General features: G+C 34.5%; 1 protein-coding gene across 5 annotated transcripts in view; it reads right to left on the minus strand.

Moving 5' to 3' along the window:
- CNTLN (centlein) overlaps positions 1-20,632 on the minus strand; it is a 352,381-nt gene that overhangs the window by 186,451 nt on the left and 145,298 nt on the right. For 4 of the 5 annotated variants that reach the window (XM_019965900.2, XM_070794501.1, XM_070794503.1 and 1 more), the window contains 2 exons: positions 12,860-13,022; positions 2,959-3,153 (listed from right to left, as the gene is read on the minus strand). In XM_019965900.2, coding sequence (XP_019821459.2) covers positions 2,959-3,153; positions 12,860-13,022 — 358 coding nt within the window. The remainder of the gene's footprint in view (positions 1-2,958; positions 3,154-12,859; positions 13,023-20,632) is intronic. The other variant, XM_070794502.1, reaches the window with a different exon arrangement.

Below are 20,632 nucleotides of genomic sequence, written 5' to 3' on the forward strand. Positions count from 1 at the left end.
CCTGTTCATGAAAAGCTTCCATCAAACTATGAAAGACAGGAACTTCCTAATGTGATACAGGATATTTACAAAAAACCCACAGCATATAGAGTGTTTAAAGGTGAAATACTATTAAGTTTCAAAAATAAGCAAAACTAATCAATGATGATAGCAGTAAAAACAGTGGTTATGTTGTAGGGGTTGCTACTTATTGCGAAAATTATGGAGGTTTATTGAATATTGGTAATATTCTATTTCTTTATCTGAATAGTATTATATCGATGTATTCCATTTGTGAAATGTCATTGAGTTATACACTTAAGGTTTGTACTTTACTGTTTGTATGTTACCCTTCAGTAAAACTGTTTACAAAAAATCTCAACAGTGTTTTCATGAAACTATAAATTATTCTTAAAGATATATTTAAGTGCTAAGTGCCAACATGGCCAAGACACTTTAAAGAATAGTAAGAAAGTGGATATATCAAATATAAAGACTTACTATGAAGCTATGCTAATTAAGATGATGTAACACTGTCTAAGAATACAGAGAAAACAGTCTAGAAAGAAAGTCTAAATAAAATAAAATAAAATATTCAATGAAATTAAATAAAATATAGGATATACGAGAGGTAGCCCAACACTACACAGGAAAAAGAGGGATCATCCAGTGGGTTGATCCACTGACTATTACTTGGGGAAAAATAAATAAATAAAATGTATCCTTACCTTAAACTATATATGAAACGCAATTCCAAATGATTTGTAAATATAAATGATATAAGCAAAGCTTTAAAACTTTTTGAAGAAAACAGAGATACAAATATTTCTGTATTTGCAGTAGGAAAGGATTTCTTAAATGAGCACTAATGATAAAATAATACTTTTCCTAAATTAAAATTAAGAAGTTCTGGTCATGTATGACATGTTAAAGAAAATGAAAAGACAAGGTACACACTAAGAGAAGATAGTTGCCACATATTTAACCTACGAGAGATTAATATCAAAAACATTTAAAGAATATTTAAAAATCAGTAAAAAAAAAAGAAAAGCCAATAGAAGAATGAATAAAAGACAGAAACAGACACTTTGCAGAAGAGGGCACTCACTTGGCTAGTAATCACAAAAATATGCTTTATCAGTGATCAAGACATGATGCTAAAAATAATATTGTTTTATACTAATTCAGCAGCTGTCAACAAACTAAGTCTGACAATTCCAAGTGGTGAGGATGAAAATCAACCAAATACATTATTGGTATAAGTAAAATGAAAAACACTTTGAAAAATAAGTGACCAGCATTTTGTGAAAGTAATATATTCATACCCTAAACCTAGAATTTCTATCCTGAGATATTTATTTCACAAAAATGCTGCATGTGTATGCTAAGAATCACGTACAAAAATGTCAATTGTAGCATTATTCATAAGAGCAAAAAACTGGAAATAACCCTAATACTCATCTACAAATGAATGGCTAAGTAGTTATGATATAATCACAGAGTATTTTATAGCAGTAAAAAATAAATGAACAGTTATACTAAAGATCATAGATGAATCTTAATACAGTGATAAGTGAAAATTGCCAAAACCCAGGAAACAGCATAATTTAATACATTTTTATAAATGGCAAAACAGCTATATTCTACTTCCTCATAAAATTTTATGGAATAAAACTTTATAAAAAATAATCAAAATGATAAATAGTTCAGTAGTTACCTCTGGTGAGAGAATCAGAGTACCAGTAAAGGGTGAAGGATACAAGTAGATATAAGCTATCAGTAATTTCCTACCCTTGGATTAGTTGGTGGGACCAAGGGTAATTAAAAAAGTGACAAAATAAATATACATGTAACATAATATTGTGTCATGATATAAATTTTATGACTAATCCAGTTTTGTGCACTTGATGTCCAAAAAATACAATATAATACAATACAAATTTTAAAAATGCTTGTTAGCAAGACAAAATATGCTGGGTTGAAAAACTATTATTAAAGGATCACCAGTAAACTTTAAAGTTTCCAATTATATAATTGTGTTAATTTCATTTCTTTAAATTCTAAAATTAAAAGAAATGCTGAGTGTATTAAATAAAGTAACAGGAGTAAGATTTTTTAATAATACATATTTAGAGCTGAAAGTTACCTTGAAAATTATCTGAAAGAGGTACCTCTTTTCTATATGACAAGCTCTGCGTTTGACATGCATTATCTCATTAATCCTCACAAAACTCTATGACAAAGCATTAATATCAATATTTTATCCGCAAAGAAACTTTGGCTAAAAGGGTTAAGAAATGAGTTTAGGTTCACAAAGCTCATAGGCAGAGCTACAATTTGATCCCAGGTTTATTTGAATCCTAAACCTGCTTATTTATCTGTACATTTGTACTACCTCACTTAATTGAACAGGAAATAGGTAGAAAAGTCAACTAATCTGCCCAAAATCATATATCAAGGCACTGACAGAACTGAGACTAAATGGTATTAATTTGTTGGAGAGATCCTCTGGAGAAGGGAAAGGCTACCCAGTCCAGTATTCTGGCCTGGAGAATTCCATGGACTGTATAGTCTAGGGGGTTGCAAAGAGTTGGACAAGACTGAGCAACTTTCACAGTACTCACTCACTCACCACACACCAGGAATTAAGGCAAGTACTTTTATGAGACTTCCAGATTTTCATTCCATTACCTCATTCAATAAAAAGTCTCAAAATGGGCATGACCTATTAATTTCCTTTTCATTATCATATATCAGCCAAATGTTTCAACCCAATAACTCTACCAGATACCCCCTGTATTTCTACACAAATCCACACCATATAAAATATTCATTTCTACAGAGTACAATAAAAGCACAATGCAAATCTGCCACATATATTCTAATACATGCAAATTTAACTTTTGTGTTTCAGTCAATTATAGTAAATACTTTAATATGATATTATACAGAGAAACATTTTTAGAAAATGCCTCTCACCTGTTCTGAGCGGTCTGAATCACATTCTCGAGGTAAAGGATAGAGTGTTTCTTGTGATTGCTGAAGCTTTTCTTTTAATTTAGCATTTTCTTGCTCTTTTTGAAATAGCTGATCCTGAAGAGTAACAACACTTTGTCGGAGCATAGCTTCACTTGATTTTGTGGTTTCAAAACAAATATGTAATTCATTGTAAAGCTGTTTTAAAAAATATATCCAAATTTATAAATGATCCATAAATACATCTATATATACATACAAACAACATATGTCTATATATGACATACTCCTTGCCCTCAAGTTATCTTAATAGTCTAAGAGGAAAAGCAATATATAAACAAATGGGAAACCAAATGATATAACCACATGCCAATATAAAACTTCAATTGATGTTAAAAAGACAGTATGTTTTACTAGCCAGTTGTAATATAGGCATATAAACATTTTCAGCTAGCTATATTAATCTTCATGAAAAAGAACGGAATTGAACTGAGCCATAATGATATTATAGAAACTGAATGAAAACAAAAAAGTCATTCTAAAGATAGAATAAATGCTAAAAAAAAAAAAAATTATGTACAGTGGTAGGAAGAAACAGGAAACGTAAGTTATATTAGCCTAACTGGACTCAAAATATACATTTGAAAGAAAAAAAAATAAACTTTTATTGAGAGTTCATTAAAGTTGACTGATATATTCCCATTTAGTAAAACTAGCATCTACTGCTAAAGTAGAGGAGGAGCAGCAGAAGGAATAGTAGGAGACAAAGCCAGCCAACGAGATTGTAGCTGGAATGCATAGACTCTTGAATGGCAGATTAAGGAAGATGGATTTGTTCCTGTAGAAAACAGGAAATCACTGAAGACCTTGATCAGAGTGATAAAAATAGAATCAGTGTTCCAAAGTGATGACAGATAATTTAAAAATTTTTAATTCAAGGCAATATGAATTAAACAAATTTATACTGAGGGTTTATCAAGACTGGGAGACAGTATAAGGTATATATGTGGTGGCACAGAGAGTCATACATGGTAAACAATGGTATTCCTCCAATACAAACGAACTTACTTGGTGATGAAAATCCTAACTTATGATTGTGATTTAATGATATATAATTCAATTTGTAGTAGCTGATTCTGATTTTTTCAAAATCTGTGTGTGTGTATATATATACATATTTGCTGATGACCCTGGGAATGTGACCCAAGAATTATATCTGCAAAATAGGGCTAATAGTGAGTCAGTGAGGTTATAACAAAAGGAAAATCCCCAAAGACAGAATTTCAAAATTATGTTAATACAATAGGTTACATATTGTATTAACAATTTGTATTACAATTAATACAATTGTATTAATTATGTTAATACAATTAGGTTAATACAATAGGTTTATAGGTTTGCTTATCCAGTTGAAGACAGGGAGAATCTTAGACTAGTTGACCCTGCTTCATGTGAAGAAACATAACTACAGAAAAGTTGGCAGAATATTTTGTTTCTATGCAATAGTTTACTTTTTTAAGTTTAAAAGGAAAGATTTGTGAAATCTTTTTTTAAATGCTTTTCTTCAGATATATACTTTATCATAAAAATAAGACCCTCCAAATCACTCCTCTGATATACAATTAGTTCAATATACTTTTTATTTTCTGTAAAGATTATACCTCTATATTAATATAAATACTTTAAATAACCCATTTCACATTAAAGTCAGTCTAAAATAATTTTTATAAAGAAAGGGTTGTCTTTATGATTTATAAAGTATTGCAGAATAAAAATTTGTGCTTTTTCCCTTCCAATTACCTTTATACCAGGGAATATGTCCAATGTCCTTTCCACGGCTGATACTATCGGATATTCTAGAAGGGAAGAAAGAGTAGGAGCCTGACAGCTTTGTGGAATGATGGAGGGATCAGATTGGGCCCTACAGTGACCTACCTGTGCTGTGTTGCTGCTTCCATGATTGAGTTCAGGGTAGAAAAGAAAAAAGCAAAATCTAAAGACAAGAACTAAGTTGACCAGAAAGAACTGAAGCTAGGATGAGTGCCCAATAGCATACAGAGTCACTTATTCAGTTAAAGATTATTTAACCCCTTTCCCTGTTATTTCTATGCTTTATCAATACTAACCAGTTTTTACCTAATCTGCATAACTTTTTGGAGGAAAATAACAGGACATAATATTACTTTAAAACATACAGTTTTCAAGTTATACCTCAGTAAAATTCTATTAAGAATCTACAGATTTCAAAAATTTAAGAACCTCAGGAACATCAGTTAGGATTGGCAACAGTTTCCATCCCATTGCCCAATGTGCGGGCGTAATGATGGTGTGTCATCAGGAAGGAGGACCAATTTGCTTGCCATCTGTAAACGTGGCGTACTCTTCTCTTGCGTGTTATGACTTAGGACCTTCCTTCACAGATGTAAGGCTCCTAGGCCTATTCCTTCACGGAAAAAAGCTCTATCTTCATGTCTCTTGTCTCTTCTCTCCTTTCTTGCTTCCACAAAACTGAAGACTAACAGCGCTCCTCTTGTGTTTGCTATTTGGCTCTCTCACCCATTAAATTTACACAGTTGTACTTCCTATTCAGAAGCTGCCCTGGCTTGATCTCATATGACTGGGTGGGTTACTCTAGACACAAAGGCACGCTCTACATTCTCTGAAAATATCCATCCTTCCAAGCAGCAGGTGAAAAAATAAATAAATAAATAAAAACTTTTAAGAACCTGAAACAGATGAATCCGACCAGCCTTACTCCAGGAATTGGGACAAACTATTATTCCCTAATTCTTGCTCAAAATACACATCTCCTACTTGCCCTTTTCTTGATGGCACTTCACTTGTTAAATAGCAAAAAGATGACTTAACTCTGGACTTTGAGTAAAGAGCCATTTTTAATTCTCGTCTCCAGTCCACCAGTAAACGTGGCCAGAAAAGCCTTCAAGGAGGCTATTTTTATTTCTAAAGTGTTTTTGGGGACAAAGCCTCAGGATGACAGAATGTTTGTTTCTCTAGGAGATTCTACAAAAAGGCAGAGGTTTAGGACGTTTTGGTTCCGTTGTTAGACACCATCTTACTCTCAACCCATTAATAACAGCAGAGTGAGTAAAAAAACTGTTCTCAAGTGAGTAAATTAGCTAACACAAAAAATGCATTCATCTGCATAGGTTTTGGAATCCTGATAGGCATCCTTTTTCTCTATTAGCAATCACAATCATTTTCAGAAGTTTCCAGAGAGGCACTTTCCTCTAATAGTCCAAAAAGCTGGAATAGATCAGAATCTTTGGGAAGATTCTGGCCTATAAATATTTAATCATAGATTCCCATATGTACTTTAGAAGTATCAATCATTATAATACATAACAATTTACTACACTTACTGTTCTTCATGTTCTTTTTTGTTGAAGAAATTAAAGTGAAAAAACATTAACAGGCTCACTAGAGGACATAAAGCAAGTTACCTCCAGAGATAGCACCCCACACACCAAGCCCTTTAATTTTCAGGGGCTTAGACTGAAGTACTCATCCTCTCATATTTTTATTAGTGTTGAGGAACAAGATGATATATTATTTACCTTAAAAATTTTGGAAATGTAAAAGCTTTGGGACCCAACGATCAAATTTCAAGAAGAATAGTTTCCACATAAGTATACTATTTGCTATTCTGACTGAGACAGTAAATTTTACAAGTGAAAACTATATCTGTTTATAGCACAAAATGAGAAGAGAAGACTGATTTAACATGCAGTTTAATCTAAAAGTGTATATAACCTAACTCTTTATTTTCCTAGACTGATATTAGCTCATTACTCATGTAATTATCATTAAATAGAATAAAAACTGATAAAATACATACTTAGTACCTCCAAACATGTTAGATTATCAAGAAGATGAAAATGCTGATACAATTTTCATCTATATTTAAACCATACACACACACACACACACACACACACATATATATATATATATAGATGACATGCAAAGGCAGGAAAACTATTAAAACTTATATAAATGGTTACAGCATGCTCAAAGGAAGAAAACATATTAGCTTATTTTTATTCCTCTTGATGGGTGTTCTCTTCTAGAGAAGCCCCCACATTACGTGTTAGGTAAATCTATGTATGAGACTAATGATTTGTTATGGAGACCTCGTGAAAAACCTCTTTCCTGGGCTCAAAAATTTTTTCTTTGCTCTTCTAACTTTTGTCTCCCTTCCTCATTCCATTTATCCTATCACTGAAGGCAAGTGTTTTTCTCAGATAATAAAATAAATACTATGATATAAATCACCTTAATAAGTGAGAAAAAAGGAAGGGAAATGAGAGGGAAAAAAGACAGAAAGGAGAATTAAGAGAACAGAAGAAACAGCGAAGCTCCAGTAGAAACAGAAATTTAAGAAAACATAACTCTTAGAGAAGTAAACTTAGGAGAAACTGGAGATAAACTATTAATGCAGTATTTTTTTGAATTCAACTCACCTGAGACTTACAGCTAGGTCCAATTAATTTATGTGAAAACATATTTACAAATCTTAATTTGTAAGTAAACAATTTCCTTTCATTGTTGTATGGACTACTTGATTACTCAAATTTATTGAAAAAAATCTAGAAAACTACATGTGGAAAAGAAATAAAGACAAGTATTAAGTAAAATGTTCTAGGATTAGAATGTAAGTTTGATGTAAATGAACACTGGAAGTCTGAAAAGTAGCATACTGTTTATTGATGATAAATAAAATAATGTGATCATTCCCAAATTTATAAATCCTTAACTCCATAGCTGAAATATTTTAGGGGTAGGGGGACCAAGTCTAATAAAAAAAAATCTGCAGGTCAAAAAATTTAAAGCTGCAATGCTGTAGCAAAATAGAGAAAATCAAACTTGTACACTCAGGAGAAACACTAGCTAAAGAATACTGGTAAGGGCTCTTTTTACAGAGGATGGTAATAGGCTAGGCTCCCCTTTCATGAAAAAGAATGCAATGGAATTTTTTTGAATAACATTTAACTTAGATATCAAGACAAATTCTCCAACATTAAAAGATATTAATCACTGAAAGAATTTTGAGTAGAATGAATAATGCAAGCTTATAAAATCTATTACAGACCCATTAAGGACAAAACCACATTATTCTATGTATAACTGAATATTTTATAGGCTTTATAATACAGTTTAATATTGTGAGTTCTGGACTCAAACTTAGCTAGATTTGAGTTCTGCTACTGGTAGCTGTTTGACTTTAGACAATACTCCAAGACTCAGTTACTAGATCTATTTTTTTTAAAAAAGGATACCTATATTAATATACCACACAGGGTGGGTGTGGGGCTTAAATAGTGAGGCAAAAGCCCTTTTCCCAGTGGCTGATATAAGTAAGCTCAATAAATGTTCACCATTATTAATATATTGTTGCTGGAGGTGACTTACGTTCATACCTCAGCTTAAATAATATATTTGCCTCCATGCTATTCATAAACAAAACATATTTCCATCACATCTCCCATTATTATAGATAATGATTCTTGGAAAGGACAATCATAATCCTGGGGGGAAGGTATATGTGGTTTCAAAAGTACATCAGATCAAAGTTCAGATTATAATATATATTCCAATAGGAGTATAGAAGCTCTACCTCTCCAAATTTAAAAACACTGACTCACTAGGAAATTTATGGCTTTGGCCATAGTTCACATAGAAGAGTTATAAGAAATCTGTCTCATTGATGTCTTATCTTCTCAGAATAAACATCATTGATATCACTTCATCAAGGAGAGTCCTTTTCTATCCCTAAACTAATAACCTACCCCAGGTATGTTCCCATTCTTCCTACTACTATTAGAACATGTATCATTATTATACTTCCTATTTAATGTCTGTTATCAAACAGATTTAAGCTATGAGAGGTTAAGAATAAAGACAGTAAACAGGTCATCTATGCAGATAACTGGGGAAAGAGATTTCAGGCAATGGAACCACATACAAAGACCTTGAAGGTGAAGAATACCTGGTATGTTCAGGCGAAAAAACAAAGTTAAACGTGATCAAAGTGGAGAGTCTAAGAAGAGAAAGTAAAGAGGAGATCACAGAGATTAACGCAGAGCCAGATCATCTAGCATCTCACAGGGTGTATGTAGTAAGAACTCAGATTTTACTTTCAATCAGACAGGAAACCAATAGATAGAGTTTAAGAGAGGATTGACTTGATGTGACTAACCAAGTTTCAGCAAGGACATTCTGGCATCTATGTTGAGAATGAACTCAAAGTGTGTAAGGTCAGGAGCAAAGAAACAAAGTAGACAACTATTACAATCATTCAGGAAATAGAAGTTAGTGGTCATAGCAGGAATAGGGGGAAGTAGTAGGATTCCAGACAGGCTTTGAAGGCAGAACAGACAATAGCTTAGTTTTGAATATATCAAGTTTGAGATGCCTATTAGGCATCAAGTTAAAAGATGCTAAGCAGGCAATTAGATATACTCTTTCCTAGAGTTCATGGAAGAAATCCAGGGTAGCCAATCAAAACTAAGAGTCATCAGCATAGAGCAGTTTGATTTTGAAAGCCTAGGTGAGTGGATAAAATCACTTTGGGTATGAATTTAATTGCTTCTTGTTAGAAACAAAATCGGAGAAGGCAATGGCACCCCACTCCAGTACTCTTGCCTGGAAAATCCCATGGATGGAGGAGCCTGGTGGGCTGCAGTCCATGGGGTCGCAAAGAGTCGAACACGACTGAGCAACTTCACTTTCACTTTTCACTTTCATGCATTGGAGAAGGAAATGGCAACCCACTCCAGTGTTCTTGCCTGGAGAATCCCAGGGACGGGGGAGCCTGGTGGGCTGCCGTCTATGGGGTTGCACAGAGTCGGACACGACTGAAGCAACTTAGCAGCAGCAGAAAGAAACAGAAAAGGAACAGTTAGACATTGAAGGAACAAAATCACACAACTGTCATGTGTTGTCAGGCAGGAGAAAAAAAAAGTGTTTCAAAGGACAGAGTTATAAACTGTGACAATGTGGCTGATAAGTAAGGCAAGATGAAGACTGCCAGAAGACAACTGAATTCAGCAATGTGAGAGACACAAATGATTTTGAAAAGAGGAATTTTAGTGAAGTGAAAGTGGCAAAAACTTGATTGGAATAAGTTCAAAAGAGAATGGAAGAAGAGAATTTTGAAATAAGATAACTCTTTTAAGGAATACTGCTGGAAAAGGAGCAAAAGGAAGAGAGGGAAAGGGATATAGTAAGGTCAACAAAGCTTTTTGCTGTTGATTAATTGTTCTGTTCTTCCATGCAGATCAGAAACATAACAGCATGTGTATGTGTGTGTGTATATATAGTTATATATATATAGTTATATATATATATATATATATAGTTATAAATGATCCAGTAGGGAAAAACAGACGCTGTCAAAGAGATGGGGAACACCTCTTTCTGTAGTCACGTATATAATAAAAACTTGAAGACGGAGACCTTGGTAATCATCAAGTTAAATGCTGGTAAATCCACACTGTACTTTACATGCACCTACTGGAGCATGGAGAGGACAAGGAGGAGAGCAAGCGCTATACATACCATCATGGAAATAGACCCAAAGCATATAATTTGAAAACAAGTTTAAGGACAGTAAAACAGCAAATTAATATTTAAAATATCAAGTAGTTTGATTGGTGCTATGTGTATAGGCACACAGATACACAGTATATAATACATGGAAAAGGTCTGGAATGACTATTTAGATGATTACCCCTGGGGAAGGAAACAAAATGAACTGAGTTGAATGGAAGAGAACTCAAATTGTTACACTAGCTTTATCAGTACTTCTATATCATTTCAACTTTTATAACAATATATTCATGTAAATTTTACATAATTTAAAAGGTGATATAATTTTAAAATATTCTGTTCTTCCAGAGGAACTCTAGGATACACCCTCAAATATTAAGAACAATAAAGTCTGGGGCAAGGGCTTCAGGCAGAAGGGCAAAGAACTTTTTTTTTACACACCTTTGAATTTTTGTAAAATGTATCACAAGCATGTATTACTTTGGTAATAATCACTTTAAATAAAAGTGTTTAAGTATTCAGTTATGTGAAATGATACTGAATCTATTAAAGTTCTCAGGTAGGTTATTTTTAAAAAATGATTGCTTTCTGCAAAGGCTGCAAAGGAAAATCAACCAAAAATTAGAATTAAGACTTAAACAATCTATCTTAAATTTTAAGTTAAGCAAGACTGAACAAGGAATCTTAGAACAAAAGATTGAAAAAGTAAATAGCAAAAGAAATACTGCCTTTTTCTTCCACCTTACCAAGTTCTTTCTTGCTGAGAGGAGAAACACCAAAAGTATTTGCACATGAGAGAAAAGCATTATGAACTTTAACAACAAGCAACCCTAAAGATACATTTTAATACAAACTGCGATGAGTTGGGGGCTTTCTATAGAAAATTAAGGGAGAAATGTTTGTGCTAAATTCATACACAATGAAAAAGAGAAAAAATTGAAGTTAAGTAATAATGTCTCAGAGAAGGCAATGGCACCCCACTCCAGTACTCTTGCCTGGAAAATCCCATGGATGGAGGAGCCTGGTAGGCTGCAGTCCATGGGGTCGCTAAGAGTCGGGCACGACTGAGTGACTTCACTTTCACTTTTCACTTTCATGCATTGGAGAAGGAAATGGCAACCCACTCCAGTGTTCTTACCTGGAGAACCCCAGGGACAGGGGAGCCTGGTGGGCTGCCATCTATGGGGTCGCACAGAGTTGGACATGACTGAAGCGACTTAGCAGGAGCAGCAGCAATAATGTCTAATTTTTCAAGTCAATTTAGCAATGGAGTCTGGTTTAGAAACCAAAACACAATGGGCAATCCCACCATATAAAATAAAAGCACGGAAATATTCTATTCAAAGCAAAGAGGATGGGCACTGCCCTAATGTGTGGTACCATTCACGTCCTGAAGGAAACTTGAAGGGAACACAGAATTTAGTCAAAAAATCTCTGTTTTGAAGCATCATTTGTTTTTTTTTTCATTTGAAAATATGTGTTTAAGGTTTACTTAATAGTTTCATTTCATATTAATTACTGATACTGAATTTTCACAGTATCAGCATTTTCTGGAAAAAGAGTAAGTTTAAATAGAAAAAACCCCAAGTAACATAGATTATACTGCTTAACCTCTCTAAGCCTTGGCTGCTTCAACTATTGAGAGGTAATAACATCAATCTCAGAGAGTTGATCTATGTAGAAACTAAGTCATTTCTATAAATATATATACTAAACAAAAACTTCAATAAAAGCATTTTTTAATTGCTAGCTATAATTATTGCTGCTGAATCAGTCAGCATACCTGTTCAGCTGGGTAAGACTTCTTGAGGGGCTCCTTAAACAACTATAAAGTAAAATGACTACTTAAACACACAAAACAAAGAGAGAAAAATCCTTGGCAAATATTGATCCTGAAGACCTCATCAGCATACCCATTTGTGTTTGTGCAGATTTGCCAATAAAATAATGCACAAATTCTATAATGAAAGACTGCTTTAGGTCATAAACTAGAATCATACTTGATGAATAAATTCCATTCCCCAAATCCTTCCTGGTCTGCAGGATGCAATCCTAGTATGTTTCACAGTAGATATCAAAACTCCAATTTATAAAAACAATATTCTACAGAATAAATTTGCATATATATCTTAAATGTTTCAGCTTTAACAGCTATAAAGAAAACTCACATCCTTTTAAATATTACCAAATTGAACCATATTTCATTTTTAATTTTGAAGAAGCAAATAAAAGGGAGTAATAAAGAAATGTTGAAATGTGCAAAAATTTGAATTCTATATATTTTTATAAGTTCATGCATATAAATTTACATTTTTACGACAGAATAAAAGCATACTTTTTGATACGATATACTTTCAGCTGTGTGAACATCTTCCTGGTTCCTCAGTACTTTCTGTGTGTCCATATTCAGAACCTGAAGCTGCTGGATCAGCTCGGCTTGCTGTGCTGTATGTGCACTGTTCTGTTTGTAAAGATTCTGTAGCTCCTGCAACTCCTTCCTGTGCAAAGCAAGCAATACATAGAGAGAAGCATGAATAAAGATCATCTCAGTTAAATAATTGTGTTCATCTAAAGTTACAGATCGGCCTCCAATTTTACTGCAGGCAAACATGTTAATAAGAGAAATAACATATAAACTATTTAATATTTTTCACATATACCTAGCAAGTATTGATAGAGGCACTATTACTTTCAAAGCCAAACACTTATCAGTTTTCTTTTATAGCTTGATCATAATAAAGTCCTCAATATACAGACATAGTACCACCTTCTTACTGAAATTAAGTTACACTTCAGCTCTAAGAATTGATACACACTGATGCCAAAAATCTGATAGGGTAACTCAATGTTCATTTTATATTATACAGAATCTAAATGTAGTAAGAACAATTCCAAAGGTAAATTTAGTTTTCAAACAAAAATTTCTTAAAGCACAACTAGTTCGCAACATCAGAGGCCTGAGCTGGGATTCCTGTGACTCCTCTAATTGAGCCTGAAGGAAATGATGAGACAAAAACGTCAGAAGGAAGGGGAGCAATACAAGGTGTAATCAGTTCTTCCACCCCACCCAGGGTGGTAAGTAGAAGGACAAATGAACTGGAGGGATAGTATTCAAGGCATAAGGGTCCAAGAAAACCATATCTCTGGATACAGGGTTCCAGATTTCCGTGGTGGTGAATCCACCACATATAAAACTGGAACATGTTTTCTAAAATAAACTTGCAGAGAAAAATATTTACATTTATATTTCATATAAATATATAAATATAAAATATATATAAATATATATCACAGTGCATATTTTGAAGACTATTTTTAATGGAAACTTTTCTTTACTTATAACCCCAAACTGGTGATTCGTTCATGTAAGACAAATCTTAAAAGAAAGAAGAAACATAAAAGATATGCAGACACTTGTTCAATATGGACAACTATTAATATGGGAGAAATGAGCTGTGTTTTTTTTTTATCTATTTTATTTATTTATTTTGCTGTGCTATAGGCTTGTAGAATTTAGTTCCCCGACCAGGGAATGAACCCAGGTCACAGCTTAAAAGGCTGAGTCCTAACCACAGGACTGCCAGGGAATTTCAGAGCTCTGCTTTTTCAGAGGTTTAGAATATTAATGCTCTCCAGATACAACAGCAACCCCTAAACCCACACAGATACATGTAGATAAACCATCTGCCTTAGTCCTTTTGATATTAACAGAACACAGACTGGGTAGTTTGCAAATATCAGAAAGTTATTTCTCATAATTGGGCAGGCTGGAAGTCAGACATGAGACTGCCAGCATAGCCAACTGAGGGCTCTCTTCTAGGTTATAGACTTGTTATATCCTCGCATCTAGTGGTGGAAGGCAAAGGAGGCTCTGGGAGGTCTTTTTCAAAAGAGCACTATTCTTTTGTGAGGGTTCCACACTCATTACCAAAGCACCTCCCTGAAGACCCACCTCCTAATGGCATCATATCAGGCATTAGAACTTCAACATATGAATATTGGGTAGACATAAACATTCAGACTACAGCACTTTTCTGTACTATTCAAGAAACTGAAATCTGCAGAAAATAGTAATCATAAAATGGTGGAAGGGAAAGAAGAGAATCAATAACGGCACAATACCTTGAGAAAATATAAAACAAGAGAGGGAGGGAAAAGACCCTTAGATTATTCTTCTCTCACTAACTCTGCCATTGAATTGAATCCCTCAAGTAAGGAGTGAGTACTTAACCTTCACAGTCTGTATTCTAGGATACATGGGATAAGACAGTTGTTGAATGGATGAAATGAAAATGATAACATAAAGAAGGACTGTTAAGAAAGAACGATATCAAATAGCAGTAAAATATATAAGGAGAGAAGTTATTTGGAAACCTAAAACTATGTAAAATAAAATTAATTGGTAGGTTCAAACTTGAGAAGTTCCTCCAGACATGGACTAAAAAAAATAAAGATATGGGTTGAGCTGAGAGCATGCTGAGAACTAATGACATTTCTTTCTATCTCAGGAAGAATGTTGATTAAAAATATTGTGTTGCTGATTTACAGTGATGCTAAGGGACTGAATGAGCCACAGGATAAATTATGAAAAAATGTTCCCGTAGACATCAAATTTGATAGCAAAGACTGACAAAGGGTTTCAGACAGCTTCAAAAGATTATTTTGCAGTTAAAAACCCTCACTGTTACACAAAAAAAAATTTGCTTCTTCATATTACATGTGCCTTTCTTCTATCCTAGGCCTTCCCAGGTGGTGCCAGTGGTAAAGAATCTGCCTGCCAATGGAGGAGATGCAAGAGACACGGGTTTGATTCCTGAGTTGGGAAGATCCCCTGGAGAAGGAAATGGCAACCCACTCCAGTATTCTAGCCTGGAAAATTCCAGGGACAGAAGAGCCTGGCAGGCTACAGTCCATGGAATTGCAAAGAGGCAGACATGACAGAGTACACACATGCAGAATTTCTCCTCTTCTAAAACCCAAACAGGAACTGGTAGACATCATTAGTAATAGGCCACTCTAATGGCAGAGGGCAAAAAACAAAGGCAATTCAAGCAATGACTCTTTTAAAACCCTTGCCAGCATATGACATGTGTCACATTCACTCTCATTCCACAGGCTAAAGTAAGTCACATGGCTAAATCTGATGTTAATGGGGGAGAAAGCATACTTGAGCAACAGAGAAGGTTTTGGTAAAAATGGACCTTTAAGGTGAATCAACTCCGAGTACAGGAATAAACACAGATGAGTAGGAAAGTTAACTGATGAGCACTGAAGCAGTATAAAAACCTAAACCTAAGTATCTTTAGGCACAGAGATGAATGTTATAAATCTTAAGACACAAAATTAGGAGTTAAAATGGTTGAATGTATGTATTAAGTATACACAGCATCATGTCAAAACCAACTAAAAATGAAATGTAGTTTAAAAAAAAAAAATCACCTTCCAAAGTTTTTTCATGCCATTTCTTTCTTAACTTTAGAAAGTTGGTTAGTGGTTCTTATAGAGAAGAAAAAATTATCTGAGATTTAATAATTCCCTCAATTTAACATCAGTGTCTTATTTACCATTCTATTATAAAAACTAAATTTATTACCTATAAATAAAAATGCTCAATTATAGTCCCTTTTATCTAAAAACCCATTTGCCTACTCTTCAATCTATAAATATGTTTTGAAAAAAACAAAGAATTATTCTAATAAAATTTTACTGGGTATTATTTCTCCAGGATTGTATTTCAGCGTGATTTTCCCTCTGTTTTCTTTGTATTTTTCTATATTAACATGTACCGTTATATTAAAACAATTATGTACTTTGTTATCATATAAATACAAACAAAAAAAAAGTAGCAGTGATAGCATTAATTTCAGAGAAGTTGGAACTCAAGGCAAAAATAATCATACAGAAAAAAAGTACAAAGTATAATTCACAATAAAAACAAAAGAACTTTGTTGGACACTTTACCCACCAAATCATAGCACATAAAAGAAAAGAGCACAACAAAAACTAATAAGCAATAAAAGGAAAATCAGTTGTAAACTATATGGGAAAGATTCCATTTAAAATAATAACAAAAACCATGTAATAACTATGAGTAAATTTAAGAAGAAATGTCAAAACTCACACGAGGAACAAAACATCTCATAAGGACACAAAGGTATTGAAACAAATGGTATGGTGTCCCATACTCTGGACAGAAAAACTGACATTATAAAGATTCAATTCTCCTTCAGTTTGCTTTTCAATTTGATGCCCTAATAAAATAACAAACACAAAATAAGCCAGTTAAACTAAAGTTTACATGGAAAAATTAACAAGCAATAAATGCCCAGGAAACCTGTGAAAGAGCAGAAATGGAGAATGCGTCACATATTCTCTTATCCAATTTTCGTCATCTCTACAATATTACTTACTCTCTAGTACTCTTAGCCTACTCTCTGGCCTGAAAAGCCAATCTCTACAGACTACATTACATTGGCTCCCAGTCTTCCGTGTTTTAATTTGAGTAGGTGAAAGTGCTGGCCAACGATTAGAGAGTAAAGGAAAAAGAGGTCATGGTATTTCTTTTCCTAGCTCCCTCTCCACTAAGCCACTGTTGGCAGTATCTCTGTTCCTCTATCTAAGAATACTTCTATGAGACAACCTTCCTCCCAGGGCTAGACTTGTCACAGAGATCTGGTAAAATCTTCTCTCACAGTGGGAGAAGGAAAAGGTGGGACGAGTTGAGAGAACCACAAGGAAATGTGTACATCATCATATATAAAATAGATACCCAATGGGAGTTTGATGTATGATTCAGGGAACCCAAAGCTGGTGCTCTGTGACAACTTGGAGAGAGAGGGTGGGAAGGGAAGTGGGGAGGGGGCTCAGGAGAGAAGGTACACATGTATTCCTATGGCCAATTCATGTTGATGTATGGCAAAAAGCATCACAATACTGTAATTATCCTCCAATTAAATTAGGGGGAAAAAAGCTTCTCTTCTTGGCCCTTCTGGCCTAGTTGGTAGTAATAGTTGATGATAAGAACTCTGACAATAGGGAATGCACTCAGAAAGGCAACCTAAAACAGTATAATGTGTGTGAAATATACACATGAAAAATTATGAGAAATAAAAGCAATTAATAAACTAATGGGAAAAAATATTAATAGAGTTATCTTATACCATTTGAATGTCTGAACTACAGAACAGAGATTAGACTGTTTAAGAGATTTCCAAGATAAGCATGCAAGATAAATAGTATATACTGCAAAAAAGAAAATTTCAAGTAAATACATGAATCAATGTAAAATTTAAACAAAATAAAAAGAACAGTTTTGAAAAGTACTGAGAAACTTACAAACTAAGAGCATCAAGCAAAGACTAAGAGCTGTTTTATTGGGAGGAAGATAGGAATAAATAATTTTCAGATTTCTTCTAAAATTAAGATTCTATTACTATTTAGAATTACCTTTTTGACTTCATCAATTATTGACTTAAAAAAATTATACCATGAGTGGATAAAGTCAATCATCTGTCATCTGTGGAGATATACTTTTGCACATCCCTATAATACGATCTTTAAAATGAGAAACTATGGTTTTTTTATCATATATAGACATATGTGCATCTATAAATGTATATATAATATATATTAATCTATTAACCAAGCAAACTCCTGCCCATATATATATATATATATATATATATATATATATATAAAACAATACACTAAATATATACAAGTAAATACTAAGTCAGTTAGTCAGTTCAGTCACTCAGTCATGTCTGACTCTTTGCGACCCCATGAATTGCAGCACACCAGGCCTCCCTGTCCATCACCAACTCACAGAGTTCACCCAAACTAATGTCCATCGAGTCGGTGATGCCATCCAGCCATCTCATCCTCTGTCATCCCCTTCTCCTCCTGCCTTCAATCTTTCCCAACATCAGGGTCTTTCAAATGAGTCAGCGCTTCGCATCAGGTGGCCAAAATATTGGAGTTTGAACTTCAACATCAGTCCTTCCAAAGAACACCCAGGACTGATCTCCTTTAGGATGGACTGGTTGGATCTCCTTGCAGTCCAAGGGACTCTCAAGAGTCTTCTCCAACACCACAGTTCAAAAGCATCAATTCTTCGGCGCTCAGCTTTCTTCACAGTCCAACTCTCACATCCATACGTGACTACTGGAAAAACCATAGCCTTGACTAGATGGACCTTTGTTGGCAAAGTAATGTCTCTGCTTGTAAATATCTGTGTACACTATAATTATATATGAAGTTAATAATACTTTTTAAAATTTATTTATTTTGCTGCTGCTGCTAAGTCGCTTCAGTTGTGTCCGACTCTGTGCGACCCATAGACGGCAGCCCACCAGGCTTCCCATCTCTGGGATTCTCCAGGCAAGAACACTGGAGTGTGTTGCCATTTCCTTCTCCAATGCATGAAACTGAAAAGTGAAAGTGAAGTCGCTCAGTCGTGTCTGACTCTAGCGACCCCATGGACTACAGCCGACCAGGCTCCTCCGTCCATGGATCTTCTAGGCAAAAGTACTGGAGTGGGGTGCCATTGCCTTCTCCATTATTTATTTTAATGGAGGCTAATTATTTTATAATATTGTGGTGGTTTTTGCCACACACAGACATGAATCAGCCATGGGTTTACATGTGTTCCCCGTCCTGAACCCTCTCCCACCTCCCTCCCCATCCACTCCCTCTGGGTCATCCTAGTGCATCAGCCCTGAGCACCCTTTCTCATGCATCGAACCTGGACTGGCAATCTGTTTCACATATGGTAATATACATATTCAATGTTATTCTTTCAGATCATTCCACTCTCGCCTTCTCCCACAGAGTCCAAAAGACTCTTCTATATATCTGTGTCTCCTTTGCTGTCTCGCATATAGGGTTATCGTTACCATCTTTCTAAATTCCATATATATGAAATCATACATTATACAATATACATTATACAATTAATGTATATACATTAATTATTGTATGTATAATAATTAATGTATGTACAATATAAATTATACAATATACATTAGTATATTGTATTGGTGTTTTTCTTTCTGGCTTACTTCACTCTGTATGATAGGCTCCAGTCTCATCCACCTCCTTAGAACTGATTCAAATGTGTTCTTTTTAATGGCTGAGTAATACTCCATTGTGTATATGTACCACAGCTTTCCTATCCATTCATCTGCCGATGGACATCTAGGTTGCTTCCATGCCCTGGCTATTATAAACAGTGCTGCGATGAACACTGGGGTACATGTGTCTCTTTCAATTCTGGTTTCCTCGGTGTGTATGCCCAGCAGTGGGATTGCTGGGTCATACGGCAGCTCTATTTCCAGTTTTTTAGGAATCTCCACACTGTTCTCCATAGTAGCTGTACTAGTTTGCATTCCCACCAACAGTGTGAGAGGGTTCCTTTTTCTCCACACCCTCTCCAGCATTTATTGCTTGTAGACTTTTTGATAGCAGCCATTCTGACTGGTGTGAGATGGAACCTCACTGTGGTTTTGATTTGCATTTCTCTGATAATGAGTGATGTTGAGCATCTTTTCATGTGTTTGTTAGCCATCTGTATGTCTTCTTTGGAGAAATGTCTGTTTAGTTCTTTGGCCCATTTTTTGATTGGGTTGTTTATTTTTCTGGAATTGAGCTGCAGGAGTTGCTTGTATATTTTTGAGATTAATTATTTGTCAGTTCCTTCATTTGCTATTATTTTCTCCCATTCTGAAGGCTGTCTTTTCACTTGCTTATAGTTTCCTTCGTTGTGCAGAAGCTTTTAAGTTTAATTAGGTCCCATTTGTTTAGTATTGCTTTTATTTCCATTACTCTGGGAAGTGGGTCATAGAGCATCCTGCTGTGATTTATGTCGGAGAGTGTTTTGCCTATGTTTTCCTCTAGGAGTTTTATAATTTCTGGTCTTATGTTTAGATCTTTAACCCATTTTGAGTTTATTTTTGTGTATGGTGTTAGAAAGTGTTCTAGTTTCATTCTTTTACAAGTGGCTGACCAGTTTTCCCAGCACCACTTGTTAAAGAGATTGTCTTTTCTCCATTGTATATTCTTTCTCCTTTGTCAAAGATAAGGTTTCCATCAGTTCAGTTCAGTTCAGTTC

The sequence above is a fragment of the Bos indicus genome, chromosome 8 (assembly GCF_029378745.1).
Source record: "Bos indicus isolate NIAB-ARS_2022 breed Sahiwal x Tharparkar chromosome 8, NIAB-ARS_B.indTharparkar_mat_pri_1.0, whole genome shotgun sequence".
Lineage (NCBI taxonomy): Eukaryota > Metazoa > Chordata > Mammalia > Artiodactyla > Bovidae > Bos > Bos indicus.